The 15,490-nt window shown below is 43.3% G+C and overlaps 1 protein-coding gene across 6 annotated transcripts in view; it reads right to left on the minus strand.

Moving 5' to 3' along the window:
• mmel1 (membrane metalloendopeptidase like 1) overlaps window positions 1-14,911 on the minus strand; it is a 36,833-nt gene extending 21,922 nt beyond the window's left edge. Inside the window, exons 1-2 of one of the 6 annotated variants that reach the window (XM_088617559.1) lie at window positions 14,619-14,911; window positions 2,691-2,857 (exon numbers count right to left, since the gene is read on the minus strand). In XM_088617559.1, the coding sequence (XP_088473685.1) occupies window positions 2,691-2,847 (157 nt within the window). In that variant the 5' untranslated portion in view covers window positions 2,848-2,857; window positions 14,619-14,911. Of the gene's footprint in view, window positions 1-2,690; window positions 2,858-2,963; window positions 3,152-3,177; window positions 3,780-3,985; window positions 4,069-4,128; window positions 4,261-14,618 lie in introns of those variants that run through there. The other 5 variants (XM_088617563.1, XM_088617564.1, XM_088617558.1 and 2 more) reach the window with 5 other exon arrangements.
• Window positions 14,912-15,490: the final 579 nt, after the last annotated feature.

The raw sequence follows: 15,490 nt of genomic DNA on the forward strand, positions 1-15,490 counted from the left end.
CTCCCCTGCCGAGCCAGCGCATAGGTGGAGAAATGAGCAATTTTGTCCAATAGGATTTACGAATGAACCTTTTAACAGCAGGACTTAAAACACGGGAATAAATTATCCTAGCTGCTTACTTTTAACAGCCTCTGACATCCCAGTCTTGCTGCATCTTTTTCACTTCGGTTTCCCCCCAAATTAAAACTGCAGATCCCTACTCTTTGATCTAAACTGAATCCTTCTGAACAACTCCAAGATCCGGACCTCGACTTTCCACGGAAAACTTGACCGCACCTGGCCAGCGTCCAATCGTTTGTCTGTGTAATCATTTTTAATTGCGTGTGCCGCACACAAATCCTGACTTTGATAGAACTAAACAGAGTGTAAAGACGAAATACAAAATGAACCTGGAACGACATCAACCAACGTAGATCAAGTCGTGGGCTATCCGCAAGACCTAATTTGATTCACCGTAGCATTTTATTTTTAAAAGTTATCATTTTTCTGGGTTTGGAATCTCGCTGTTCCTGCAATTTCTTTTTTTCCCCTAGTAGGCAGAGGTAGAAGAGTTGGCTACGAAGAGAATGCATAATACAAGGAATACTACAAGTCACTTCACACAGATCCTAGCAGGATTCTTGGTGGCCCTTAACTATAGGGACCGTCATATACCAATGAAGTCTTTGAATTCAGTTGAATTGCTGGGTGCGTATATTTTGACAACCGAACGCCGACATAACCCAGGAACGAAAATTTGGTTAACTTCTCCAAAGCTAACACCCCCTTAACTCCAATCCCAGCTCCTTCGAGTACAGAATATTTAACACCGAGCAGATAAGCACCCAAGAGGATACCCGCCATCGGTAGTATCCACTCCAGATTGCGTCAATTCACTTCTACGGTCACGGCTGTGAACGGTTTGTGTGCAGAGTGGTAACAAAAAAAGATAAAAAAAAAGATTATCTTTGATAGGAGGTCGGGAGATACAGCAAGTCTTTCCAGGAAAAGGAATTCGGTCGCCTGTCGTAGCCATATGCCAAGCTGCCACTTTCTTGTTTTTTTACACTACGTCTCGTCTACAGCTGTATGAAGGCATAATCTTGTGAGCATGAATAGATAATGTATCTATGCTAGTTAAAACCGCTTGCTCTTTGGGACAGTCAGTTGAACAATTGATACAAGAAATTTGGGGAAAAAAATGAGCTTAGAAAAAACATAGTCTTGATGTATCTAAGCTTTTTCCGTAACTTGGCAGTCAGGATGCGTGGGTGCGCAAGAAGAGTCGCTCATTTATCGTTTGTACCGAGTGCTGGTGGATCAGTGCTGTGCGGTTAACAGCGACTCAGGGGTGAGAGAGGTGAGCGCTTTACCCAGGGACTCGTGTCCCACTACTTTTCAGCTTTCAGCGAAGTCAGTGAAGCCAGACTCACAATTTAGAGGACTTGAGGTTATTTTACACATACAAAAAGGGAGGCGTTTCTGTGCGAAACGGTTTTTGCTTTATCTAAAAAACGCGTCTGCAATCTGGATTACCAACAGCAACAATTGTGATTGCTTTAAATTATTTTCCGTTCTTTTTTCATCATTAGAAAACTAATGATCCTTTTCTAACGTTCAGCGAAGCTCTTATCTGTGCAAAGTCACTCTATATTGGTTGAAAAAGGCCCTACAGATGCATCTTTGGTATCACAGATTTCGGATTCTAAAAAATGTTATTCAAAATACAAGTCATAAAAAATGTCCACAGCTTGCTTACCAATAGCTCCCTGCGTGTCTCTACTTTTTGTGTGGAAAAATACCTTGTGTTTTAGATGACTATATTGAATTCTGAATTAAAATGTAAAAATGCATTCCAACAATGTCATGTTGCATTATAACCGTCAAACATGTTGTCAGTCGCTGCGCCCGCTCCTTGACTTATTTATGATGTAGCTATGGGAGAAATAAACTTTTCTAATTCCGGTGTAAATAACTGCAGACTAGGCCTCGGCGGGTATAAAGGTTATATGCGTAATTCTGTGTAAATGAGTGTTTTTACAGAGGGTCAAACACCTGCATTCATCCTGCATATAGCCCACCTTGAAATCTGCAACATTGGAAAATAACCTTATACTACTTTTACTGTAAAAATAATAGTCTTTTTCTTTTTATCTGTAATGAACGTTGACAGCTCCCGGCAGCTGTTCCTTTGAAAATAATGAATTATTTAAGTGGTAGAACATAACGTTTTCATATATTATATTCAGATCTATATACAGTATGTTAACAGATCTCTGCGTCCACTAATATTCTGCAGTAAAACCAAAAGGAAACCTCCATTCGAAACCATCAACCGAGACATACGATTTCTTAATTCGTCGATATCAATATTAGCCTAAATGCTTCTTCGCTGGATATTGGCTAAACTCCGATCTTAGAAACTTTAAGGCAAGCTGTTAGGCTACGAAATAAACGTAAAAAAAAATATTTTTGTTGTCAACAATGAGAATAATTGGTTATATAGCTAAACGAAATAATTTAAAATAGGCTTACTTCAGTAATAATTATTTATAATATGAACAGTTCGGCTGGTAGTCTACTCCAGCCATTATTTCCCTTATCCCAGCCTAACGCAGAGCAGTAGGATTCGCGTCTTCTTGAACTGACCTCCGAGAGAGGGGTTTTTAGGGGTGCGCGGGCAAGAGGATGGGGTGCCCCCCCAAACTTACCTTTCATGGCCGAGGTGTAGAGCACCGCCAGGCCGGCCAGCGCGCAACTGACCAGCAACAGCAGCACCGTCAGTCCGATCTCCGCCACGCTCCAGCGCCGCTTGCCCGCTTTGCTCGATTTTTCTACAATGTCCATCTGGCTTTCCGATTTACCCATTATTGTCACTCTAAGAAAAAAAAAAGAGAAGAATCGTTGGGGGTGAAGGACGGAGCGAGTGTGTGTGTGTGTGAGAGAGAGAGTTTTTCAAGTCGGAAAGGAGAGCGAGAGAATACCGCACAGGTAAGACGAACTAGCCGGCGTGCTGGTTTTCGCGAGGTAAACAGCTGGTTTTAAGAAGCACAGCAACGCGCAGACGCTGGTAAAGGGATCTTATTAGCATAACTAAATAGCTCAAACCAGTCTGAGAAGAGAAACAGGCAAGCAACTGCGAAGGAGACACACCGACAACTTAATTGATTTTAAAGACAGGGCTGAAAAAATGATTACACATATTTATCTGCTTGCTCCACTCCCGTGGGCGTGTTAGCAGTCGGCTCCTCTGTCATCTCCGGCGAGGGGCACTTGTGGCTGCAGTGTCACCTAGTTTGTCCCACTGAGCGCGGCGTGACAGGAGTGCGTGTCTGGGCTGGGCGCCGGGCAGCGGTGGGGTGCTCGGCTCCTCAAACACATCGCCACGGGATCCGTACCTCCGAGGCTTACCCGCTGCCAACGGGTTGCCTCCCAATTGCTAAATTGCGTCCCCCTCCACCATTTCCATTCAACTCAATAAATGCATTGGGAATAAATAAGAGGTCAGAGCAAGGCTCCCTGGTCCCCTGATCGGTGATGAGATATCAAGGCGCAACGAGAGCTCTCCTCGCCTCTCTCTTGCGGCAGCTTGTCCTGTTCTATCGTGCGCAAAACGCAAAATGCAGGGCGATCTCATTCGCACTTAACTTCAGTTCCTTACACAGAACGACTGCTGCGTACTACAGCCCCTTCCCACCGAAAAACAGTATCCGCGTTTCATGGCAATTCGGGGAAACCGCGTGAATTAAGGGGGGGAACAGGGATGAGACCAAAGTTCAGCTCTGCGAAGGCTTTGGGGATGATCACATTCGTTGCCTTCAAGTCTGAATTCCTTTGGCGAAACAAGACCCCGTTGACTACGTAGAAAAACACACACACACCCCGAAACCACCCCAAGCTTTGCCGATTTGACAGGCTGCCGGCAGGAACTTAAAACCGGCTCTAATCGCGGCGCAACGCGGATCCGAGGCTCTCGGGACGGCTGAGCAGATGCTGCGGTTGCTACCTGGATAAGCCACGCGCGCCGTAGTCACAGCAACACCGCTGCTTTCACGCGCGGTGTGGGCGAGGACTGCAGATGTACAGGGGTAGATGCAGACTGCTCGTGCGCTTTTCCGTGTTAACAATAGTTTGGCGTTTAGTTCTTACCTCTGCCGCTCGTTGTTCCAGGCTTAAGGTATGTTCATCCAGCGAAAGGAGGGCAGGCTGCCAAGTTCACGGTATTTCCCCGGTCTGCGTGTTTTTTAGAAATCGCTGGAAATAGGCTACAAAACCCCTTCAGATCTGTAATTGGCAACATGGGATTGCGTGCCGCCTTCTTAGTTTTTAATATGCATGTAAAGTAGAAAAGGCTTCTTTTGGCAGCGTGGAATGTAGAATCGTCTATCTAAATGTCAAGATCATTAACCGACGGTCATTTTTGCGCAGGTCAATCAGAATGTTGTTATAATAAAGGAGATTTGATCTTGTTCCGTTTAATATTTTATGAAATACCGGTGTTCTTTATATAGGGTAAACGAATGGTAACTACATACCCCGTCGTCTTAAAATGCCACTGCAAGGAGGAATAAGATAGAATAATTGCTATTATGCAATAAGATTGCATTTTCCGTATTATTCCGAATATTAATGATAAGGTGAGGGCTGGAGGATTTCACATCTCAGTGATCTGTTTTCAACTTTTCAGCAGTTTTTAACTGTTCGCAGTGGGGGGGTGAGTTTTGGAAAACAGTTTTTTTTTAGAATTTCCTGCGCAGTCACGTGCTGGAACCGTGGAAGTTTAAAGCATGAAGCCTTCCTTTATTTTACCAAAACAATTTGCAGTTTGTTTAATTACTATATTTGAATATAAGCAACTGCCGATAACGGTGCATTAATACACCACAGTTAGATGCCAGGAGAAACTGCAGGAGACAGACAATCCAGCAGTTCGATCGCCCAGCTGCGCTAATTCCTGCGTCCCAGCCTTCCCACAGCTCGACTGTAGCCTTGCGGGAGTCCAATCTACCGGCAGGGAATCCGCATCGCCTTCTCATCCTGTTGCTTTGTGCAGGGCCGGATTTCCCATTAGCCACTGCAGGCACGGTGCCTAGGGCCTACGAAATTTTGGGGGCCTACGAAGGAGGGAAACAGGAGTGACTAACGGAAACCCAGCTGAAACGGCATGCTTGCGATCGACTGTCGGTGCTCCAAATCAATAATTTGATTCCTATTCATGCGCCCTATCTAGCGGCTGTTCTAGAAACCAGAAGTATCGAAGTGATGGCCGCTCGACTCGCTCCATCAATCACGTGGTTTAGCATTAGAATCGTTTCAAGTGCATCATGTCAATTGATGTAATTCAGTGAAAGTGCCTATAGGGCCTACAAACACCAAAATCCGGCTCTGACTGTGTGCTCTCCCCTGTTTAACAGATGGAATAGCCCCCATTATTCCTGCCCTGTGCTGGTGGTTAGTAGGCTCACAGCTCTTGGGTTCTGGTCTAGGGTGCCTTCTGTGTGGAGTTTGTATGTTCTGCTCCTGTTCGCGTGGGTTTTCTCGGGGCGCGCAGGTTTCCTCTCACCCCTCGAAATGCTGGCTGGACCTCTGAACTCTGACCTCTGTGTTTGTGTCCTGAAATGGGGCTGGCGTCGTGCCGGTCTGCTTGTAGCCCCAGCTCGTGCCCTCGGCTTCAGAGACAGGGGCCGGCTTCAGAAACGAGGGATGTGCCTGCGTTAAACTGGACCACACTGGACACTGAGTGTGGTTTAGGAGTCAGAACAATCTATCAATCTGGTGCAAGAATGAGAGAATACAGGACTGAAGTAGATAAGGATAGAAATAAGACCAGCCCTTACTCTACTTTCTAACAGTTTTAGCCAATACAGGCATGGGTCACATGGGAGTCTGAGCCTGTCGCAGCAAGCAGAGAAGGCAAGGCAGGGTATTTCCTGGGCCAGTCCATCACAGGACACAACCAGACACAAACACAGACACGACACACCCACACCAGGGAAGCCAAAATGTGAACAGTTTGTCAAAATATTTTTTAACTGAATATCCAAAATATCCAGCCATTCCATTATCAGTAAGGAGCTTTGATCAGCATATTAAAAATGTCTCTAAAGCGTCTTTTGACATCTGAGAAAGCCTGTGAAAATCCAACACATGTTTTCCGTGCCTGAAACTGTGAGAGATTAATGCACGCTTAAGATCATGGCTTGAGTATTGTGCTGCTCTTTCCCCTGATACCTCTCATTGTACTGTTTCAAGAGAAATACTGATGCGCCAGACGGCTGCCCGAATTTTAACAAGACACAAGTAATCTGAATCTAAGAGCAATGCTCCTGCCACAGCTTCTTCCCTCAGCCCCTGGACTTGCACGGGTTAACGCCCTGTTAATCTGAGCCCATATGTCCCCAGTCCGTCTCACAGAACAACAGCCTGCTCAACGTCCCACAGGTGCAGAGGAAAGACACAGGTGACAGGGGTGGACAGACCCTCAGTTTTAAGCCCCTAGACTGTGGAATGATGCCACCCTCTTGTGAAAGGAATGTTTATGAATTTTTAAAGGAAGATTAAAATCACCTCTTTACAGTTCTGCTTTTAGAAAACTGTGAGTATATCTCTTATAAATGAGCAGTCTTGTATTGTACACTGTTAGGAATAGGCGCTGCTCTTGCTTATGTATAGTTTTGATTTGCACAATTATCTTATGGGAATGGTGTCATTGTTTTTTACTTTGTCTAATTTGACTTCATTTTTGCACCACCCTTGTTTTCTGTTCTCACCTTTGTGCAGTTCGGCAAGGCCATCATTTGTGACAAGAGCTCAACATAACAATGAAGACAGATAGATATAAACGGCAGGGATATGGTGTGCCTTTGAAGTGTAGGGTGCAAGATGGGACAGAGGGCTCGTTCACTGCCACCCCATCTCTGGACAGGACACCAGTCTGTCACAGGGCCACGGAGAAAGACTCAGCTCAGATTAGCCAATGTAGCCTAGTCAGCACAAACCAGTGTCCACAACACAAGAAGAACATGCAAACTCCCCACAGACTAGCACCTGACAGTGAATCAAACCAGCAGTGCCAACCACTGCTCCACCCACTTCCTTATCCCTATTATATTAGACGAGATATTTAAAATAGATATATAATAGCTTTTGAAGAGAAGTAGGAAATACAGTAGGTTTCAGCCTACACACACGTTCACACAAGTGTATTAACTTTGATATAATAAAAATACGGATGCTGCGGTCTGCTTCCACAGTCCAAAGACGTACTGGTTTGGAAGAATTGGAAGAAGCGGATAAAAAATGGGGATCGGCACTTTCAAGCACTGCTGACTGCTTCAACCTTTAAATTATATGCATGCATAAAACATTCGTAAGTAGTATGCCTGATATATTTTTATAATACCAAAAACGCAAATAACCAGTTATAGCTCCTCATAGTAAAAACAAACAATAGTAAATTCATCGCGTTCGACAGGAAATATAAACATTTTTCGCGTGACGCAAAGGGTACAAAATCGAGTTTGAACAGGATGTAGTGACCCATTGACTATACAACAGTGATCCCCCTCGTACAGTGACCACTACAGTGAAAGCCTTCCAATCAGTAACAATATATACTGTTTCTAACTGGATACGTGACTTCTACGGGTGCTATTATAATGTCCCAAATTCATGTAAAGTTGCTATAACACAGTGTCACCGGTAGAGGGAGGTGCTCCCAGTTTTAAATGCCAATGTGAAGGTGTTGATTACTGAAGCTTGAGTGCCATAAACGGAAGAATGTATGTCGTGCACTCACGTTTATGATCATTAGTAAATAATCTAGTGCTTTAAAACTCATACATCTAAAGGTAATTAATGCAACTGGTATAAGATTGACACAGAGATCAATGTTCATAGGATAACTGTTATATACTCTCCCAGAAACAATATTTCTAATAAAGAAGCTGATAAATTTAAAACAAAATACCCTTTTTTTCAGTTTAGATTCCTTTAAGACTGACAAGAGAAGGAAGAAATGGGAATGCTGATTTTCATATTAGTGTTGAAAAATATGCATATGCTCATCTCGCCTGTCGAGTTTTTAGTACCTAGCTGATCCTAGTTTGTATAATCATTTATTCAAAGAAACCAGTTTGCATCATACTTCCACATCCCTTTGTGTAAAGTGACTTCTATTCTCACTCAGTTTTGCTGTTTCTCTGCCTAGCAGTTTCCACTTATGCCTTGGGGTTTATATTTTACTCTCAGTTCTGAAGAATGTCATTGGCTTTTCTGGATACTGAATATTTGAATTAGGTCCCATTGTAGTCTCCCCTGATTCCAAATCCATCCTGTCCCATGCTACTTCTCTATAACATGTCTGTGATGAACTGCAGGAATACTGTTAGAGTTGATTGGAGACAGCAGCATACACAATCATATACATTTCCATACATATTTTACATTTTATCCTGTAGTAATTCCTAATTTGGGAAGTTAGAATTTCCACAGCATTTAAATGAGAAAGGATATTTTGATCATTTGAAATCATATTACCGGAGGAAAAAATGCATTAGCACAATCATATGCCTTCTTCTAAACTGTATTAGATTAGATTAGCTGACTTAGGTTTTTGATTATTCTGTCAGCATGTTCAAATCACCAGGAAGGTCTCTCAGATCTGGGAGGCAGAAGGCTAATCTCTCGCCGAACAGACTTGAAACTGTGAATTGTGGGTGTTGTTACTGTATTTATTCAGGATAACTTCTGAATTAATATCGTTTTGCAATGGTTCTCTTCCACCAGCCTGGTAACGAAAAGTTAGGTTTTCAGTCTTGCATTCTGTTGTAGCTGTGATAAAGCTGTAGGCAGCAGCTATATCAACCTGCAACTCACAACTGGCAACGCACTGAGGCTAAGCAGGTGTGAGCCTGGCCAGTACCTGGAAGGGAGACTCCTGGGAAAGCTAGCGTTGATGCTGGGAGAGGTGTTAGTGGGGCTGGTAGGGAGTGCTCACCTGTGGGTCCTAATGCTCCAATATAATGACAGGGACACTATTGTGTAAAAAAGTGAGGTCTTTCAGAAGAGAGCTAAAACCAAGGTCCTTATCTTCCATGGTCAGGGGCATTCTTTGGAAAGAGTAGAAGTGTTGTCCTGGTGCCCTGGGATGGCCTTTACTAATCATGACCTCCTAATAATCCCCATCTGTGAATTGCTTTAATTACTCTGTTCTCCTCCCCACTGAGAGCTGATGTGTGGTGCATCATCCAGGTGGTGATGAAGGGGAGTGTCCAGAAAAGCAGTTACAAGTGTAAGGAATTAAATAAGAAATTAATGTTGTTCTACAGAAATGAGTCAGTATTCCAATTGGAACATGTTTTCATTACAAAGTAAAACCAAGCAGTTTCCAATAACTAAACAATAATATTCAGTTAAATACTCAGTGAAAGTCAGTATTTTGATCATTTGATAATTCTGGTAACTGCCCAGGATTTTGATGCAGAAATGATGGCCATTTGAAAAGAAAACATTCACCTGTCTCCAGTCTGCTGTGCTTAAAACTGTGGTTATTGAAACTCGGCTAAATTGAAATTAGAGTCTGAAAAGGAGGATAAGGGAATCAAACTCATGTGAGCTCTTTCCTGTACTTATCATGCTGACATACTGACATCATACATCTACTGATTTCAGGATACTCCATTTAAAAAAAGCTCTCACGTTGCTGTGATGAGTTTGACTGCATTGATTCCGGCTTTGCAAGGAGTGTCGCTGGCCATAGCCGTGAAAAGTTGTAGAAAAGCTAGCAGCCTTGCAAAGCCGCGATGGAGCTGATGTATGCGGAGGTGACAGTAGTCTGATACTGAACGTGCCTGAGAAAACTGGGGGACTTTTTATGGATGTGCCGCAGCGACTTTACAGGATCAGTCGGAGCAAATCACTCCCTTCCAGCAGCAGCAGTCAGGCGAGACGCATCCATCACACCGCCAGCAGATGTGTGTCTGCGCACATTCATCAGGTAGGGCTAATGAGAATGCCATTAGAGCCAACAGCACGGAGCTCACATTTGGTGTCTGGCTTGTTGATTTCTCTCCAAAGTAGCTGGAGTGAGTGAACAGGGGGGACAACGCTTGGGAACAGGTGGCGCCTGAGCGGAGAGGGGCTGACATCTCAAATACAGATTTGATAGAAATGGCACAGAAACTACATTAAATATAAAGACCCCATGGCATGTTTAAACATGAAGCATTGCTGGGAGTTTGCACATTTAGTCATCGTTAGGTTAATCCTCAGACCCAGGAGGTTTAAAAGCCTGGAGGAGGTGATAATCTGGGCTGCACTCCCGATGTAAGCAGAAATCCACCCCAGTCCTGGGACAGACATTGTGGAACTGATCTGCCTCGTTGGGCCTCACTCCATGCCCTTTGAAAGGAGCAATTTCAGGGCAGATGGTTACTACGCAGAAAATATGAACTCTGGGATCAGTGCATTAAACACAATGATGGCTTGGCCAGAGAGCAGTGGAGACCCACTATTGCATAGTCCTCCCTACTCCCAGAGACACCCCAGCAATGGACTGGAATGTATGGGATAAAGGATTTCCAAATCTGAGAGCAGATTGCAATAGGAAAACTCTAAATCATATATAATGTAGTTTTGAAGCAGATCCAAATAGTACAAAATGAAAGCAGCATTTCACTGTACAACTGATTAAATGCTAAGCATGTGCTAACACCTCACTGAACACAGCAAGTATCTCCTTTGCAGTGCTCAGGAACTACAGATATGTCATTTCTCACAGTTTCTAAATCTGGACAGGACAGCTTGCTGGTTGTTCATTACATTGAGGTACAAATCCCTGTTCTTCTGCAAAGTCCCGAGAGATGGCTAGTTTTAATGGCACAGGGGAACTGTGGATGTCTCAGCCTTTGCATAGTTATGACTTTAGCAAGGCTGTTTATTTTGAATTGTTTTCTCTTATTTTTAAAAATCAGAATCATAATTTACTTTTTTATTGTCCATCTCCACCCAGTTGGGAATGGTTAGTGGTGTCTTGGCCAAGAGCAATGTCCTGTCTACCCACACACAGAGAATGAGTAAGGCAGACAGACCCCTATGAGCCCTCTACACTTCCAGCCATTCCTCTACAGGTAAGCCCAAGATATTCTGCTCTACATGTAGCAAATGTATGGACCACCCAGGGAGTATAGCTTAGGGAAAATGCTTTTGCATTTATTTAACACTTTTTATCCCCAAAGGATCCAAAGCATATGTGAAAGGGCTTGCTACATTCACCCCTGAAGTGGAGCTCTCACCCGTATTGCACAGATTGCACAGATTGTACAAGCCAAGAGTGGCTTAACTATATTTAACGATCTTATCGTTTGACGAGTCAATAGCATTGATGGCTTATCATGTCAGTGCAGACAGACAGGCCATGGGATTACATCAGTGTTGGTAATGTCAGTACGCTAAAAAGAAACATTGATATTTAGTCTGCTGGGACATTGATTTGCAAGACTAACCCAGTTTGTGTTTACTTAATAACTACAGACCTTTTTCAGGGGCCGATGGAAGACAAAACACAGAACAACAAAAATAGTGAAATAATTCATTAAAAAATAATTTAACCATCTTAATTAGATTGGGGAGATGTAAACTGTGGAAGGCGCTGGGCGCCGTGGTCAGGATGCAGAAATAGGATCTCAGTACCTATCTTCTCCAAGCCTGAACTTCAGCTCTTCCTGTTCTTCACTGTCGGAAAACTGCCAGGTTTGTTGTAAATTAATTAAATGGGCAGCTTGCCCAAAGCAGAAACTCAGGCCCACAAGAAGTGCCAGATTCTAGTTGTCATGCTTGACTCAAGACCACTGGGAAGGGTTACACTGGTCTCAGTGCTTCATTTGGATGTGGAAAGTGACGATCGTGTGGGAACGGCTGGCCTGGACCTGCCATCAGCTGAGCAGGTCAAAGGTGGACCCAAGCACAGGTCACCTGAGCCAAGGTCTGCTTTCCTGGGTGCGAAGTGACCTTGATTGACTGGGTTCGAAATATGAATCTATGCCCTGCTTTTGGTGAAAGGCTGGTCTGTACTCAGCTTGCCAAGAAAATGCTACAGTTCACAGTCTAGGCTCATATGAGATCTGATCATGCACTGAAAACAGAGAGCATCTTTCTCCTTTAACTCTCTAGGAAGAAGCGAGTGGGGAATTGAAAATTCAAAGGCTGAACATGGGGTTAAAAGAAGTCTTGGACACTCTCCTTAAATATAAAATGAGCATTTCCTTCCAGGAATACAATGTATACAAGCTAGATGTAGTTGGTAAAATTGTTTAAAATCTGTCCCTTTACTGGGGCTCCTGAATGACTCAACCACTTAAGACTCTCACTAGGAGTACTGATTCAGCACTATAGTGTAGACAATGCAGTCTAAGCCTGGGAATTGTTGAGAGTTGGCACACAATTGGCTGGGCATCGTTGTGACACCTGGGACTCACTGGGTGCTTGTAGACGTGCAGTGCCGTCAGTGTGAGACACATCACTCTCACTCCAGCTGGGGCTCACTCTCCTGTAAGGCAGTGTGGAGCTCATTAAATGGTGGAGCACATTCACAGTCTTTGTTTTCCTATGCTGATGGGTAGCAGTGAGACAAATTGATAAATAATTGTAGATTCCCAGTCAGAAGGATCCAAAATGTAAAATAACAGCTGTTGCAAAAATAGCCTTCAACCGGATATAGAAGACAAATCTTTGTGTTCCTTCACCAGAGCAGCATATCAGCAATGGAAAGACTGGCCTGTGGATCTATTTAGAACAGATGCCAAATGCTCAAGATGATTTTTGCTCAAGAATATAAAACTTTGTACATACATTAGAAGCACAAGATAAGTTTCATCAAATGCAATCTGTGAAAGAGATTTAGGATTTTGTATCGATTCATCTTTGTTCACCACAGGGCTGTGTGGGAAAGCGATAGAGAGGTCATGTGAAATACTGGAGTATGTATTGAAAAACTGTAGAAATTAAATTTAAGGAAGTAATGTTCAAAATTATACTGTTTAGACCTAATTTTGAATAATACTCAAAAATCTGGTTACCATATTAATTAAAGGGATATTGTTTCCCTCAAAGCAGATCAGGAAGAAAAAAAGAGAATTCCCCTTGGTGTAAAATGAACATCCTACTAGACAGAAGCGTTTTAGTCTTGCGCAGAGAAGAGCAGTTGATACAGGTATTCAAAATCCAAAACATTATTGATAAAACAATGCAATGGACTACTGTATTTCTTACCTAAAGCACCATACCCCAAGGGTACAGATAAAATGAAAGGGAAATCATTGATTGTATTATTAAACATTGGCATCACTTCTTTATAAACACCCACAGGTGCCTGGAATAAAAAACTGTGTAGCTACATTCTAGCTACCGCATTCTGGTTTCACAAGGATTCCTCTAGACTTTCAAAATGTAAACTGCTAGAATTGAAGATGAGTTCATTAACCTCTATTTATGTACCGAAGAATTGGAACCCTGGGCACTTATTTCTGTGGGGGTAAAAACATATTTAAAGCTCTACTGTTAAACATTTTCTGCACTTTCTAAGAAGTATATGTCCGTTGTTTCAAATGCCACAGATAGGTGTCCTTTAAAAAACATATTACACTTAAATATATTATTACAACTGTATTACTTTTACTAGTCAGGACTGTATTCGACAGCACTGGAAACTTAAAAATACAGTTGTTCTTTGCTCTATGTGTTGTCTAAATGCATGAACCTATGGTTATTGCTCAATTTACCATTAAAACACAATCCATACCACCTACTCTCCAAATGTTTAAATTGAATTTTCTCTTACAGGAATTCTACTTTTGCAAGGTTGGTATTGACCAGAAATTGACTTTCAAAGATTTGTTTTTCCACAAACCAGAATAAAGCAGGAAGCTGAATAGAGAGCTGATGCAGACACACATTAACCTGGGGGAAGGCAGCATAGATTCTCTGACAAGATCGTTATTGCTCATGCAAAGTTGATTAAGTATTGGTTCACTGTTATTGTTATAAAGAACATGAGTCATTGTTGTACAGTATGTTTATAGAAAGCCTTCATTTGAACTTACAAACATCACTGTCATCCAGAAAGTCTGTTTAGACCCAACTCAGAAAAGATCTGTGGAGCAGACGTTAAAAAGTAGGTGCTGCAGATCCTGTTACAACTAGATTTGTGCTTGGCATGTATACCCCTTCTTTCTTCAAATACAAACACTGAGCAGCATGGAAACTCTAGACCAGGACTGACAGATCCCGAAATTCGATTAAAAATATGATTTGTCGGAGTTTTGACTGCCTGTCAAAGACATATTGTTTAAAACAAAAAGAAACAAGATATCCTGGGGTTGCTTTAACAGGACACGTCAGTATCATGACATGAATTCACAGAGTTCACCACATGCTTGGAAGATACGCTTTAACATTCAACATCAGTCATCAGTCTTCGTGAAAGCAAAAGGGATCCACAGAGAGATGAAAACTGCATGGGTCTGAGAGGTGAAAGATGAATGCACCATCAAAGATGCCATCTGCTTTTCTTTGCCATTTTAATGCACAAAGCATTGGAGGAGCACCAGAAAGCTACTGGAGTGAATGCAAAGTCCTCTTACCTGCCTACTGTGTGCTGAAGTCCTCTCCGAGACCAGACTCTCCGAGGCACCAAGTCAGTGCAGCTCAGTACAGGAGCACGCACCTCTGAGGTTTGCTGGCTTGGAGTTCCTCCACCTTCTGTCCTCCATTACATTTTTTCATTGGTAGGGGTTGTGGTGGTGGTGGCTGAAAGTGAGTGTGTGTGTATGAGCACGCGCGTGTGTGTCTGTGTGCGGGGACTGGGAACACTGTGTCCGTCTGCGCTCTGGCATGTAGCGTGAGTGACGGAGTGCGAGAGAGGAAGAGAGAGGAGACGAGAGCCCGAGAGAGAGGAGGAGAAAGAGATTGAATCTTTTTTCACGCTCTGAGATCCGGTGCGATAATAAGCAGTCTCGAGCAGCCTGCTGTTTGAGAGAGTGAGGGCTGTGCTGAGGCAGGGTAGGGAGGATGAGGGAGATTGTTGGAAGGGTGGGGGAGAGATGCAGTTCAATGAAGCTGTGTTTGCCATCCCTGCCACCCTGGGATTCCTCTTTCCTTCTTGTTCTCCCTTCCCTCCCCTGTCTCGCTCTGGAATAAACACCCTCACGCACTCACACACACAAAAACGGAGGGATCCGTGCAAAAAGCTTGGATAGAGTAGCCAAAAAGCGTGGGGGGGCAGAGGACGATTTCTGATGAGGGCACGAAAAAGAGGGGGATGAGGTTGGAAAGCCAGAGGAAGTTAGAACAAAAAGAAACTGGGAATGCAAAGGGGGTTAAGAAACAGAGACGCGCAGGAGATGCAACGGAGACAGTGAGAGAACAGCAAGAGCACTTGGAAGCTCGGGATAATGAGGCCACGAGCGAACGGATTCCCATCATTGTAATTGAAGATGTAAACGGTAGTTTGAGA

This window comes from Lepisosteus platostomus, chromosome 23, assembly GCF_059453375.1.
Source record: "Lepisosteus platostomus isolate fLepPlt1 chromosome 23, fLepPlt1.hap1, whole genome shotgun sequence".
NCBI classification, from domain to species: domain Eukaryota; kingdom Metazoa; phylum Chordata; class Actinopteri; order Semionotiformes; family Lepisosteidae; genus Lepisosteus; species Lepisosteus platostomus.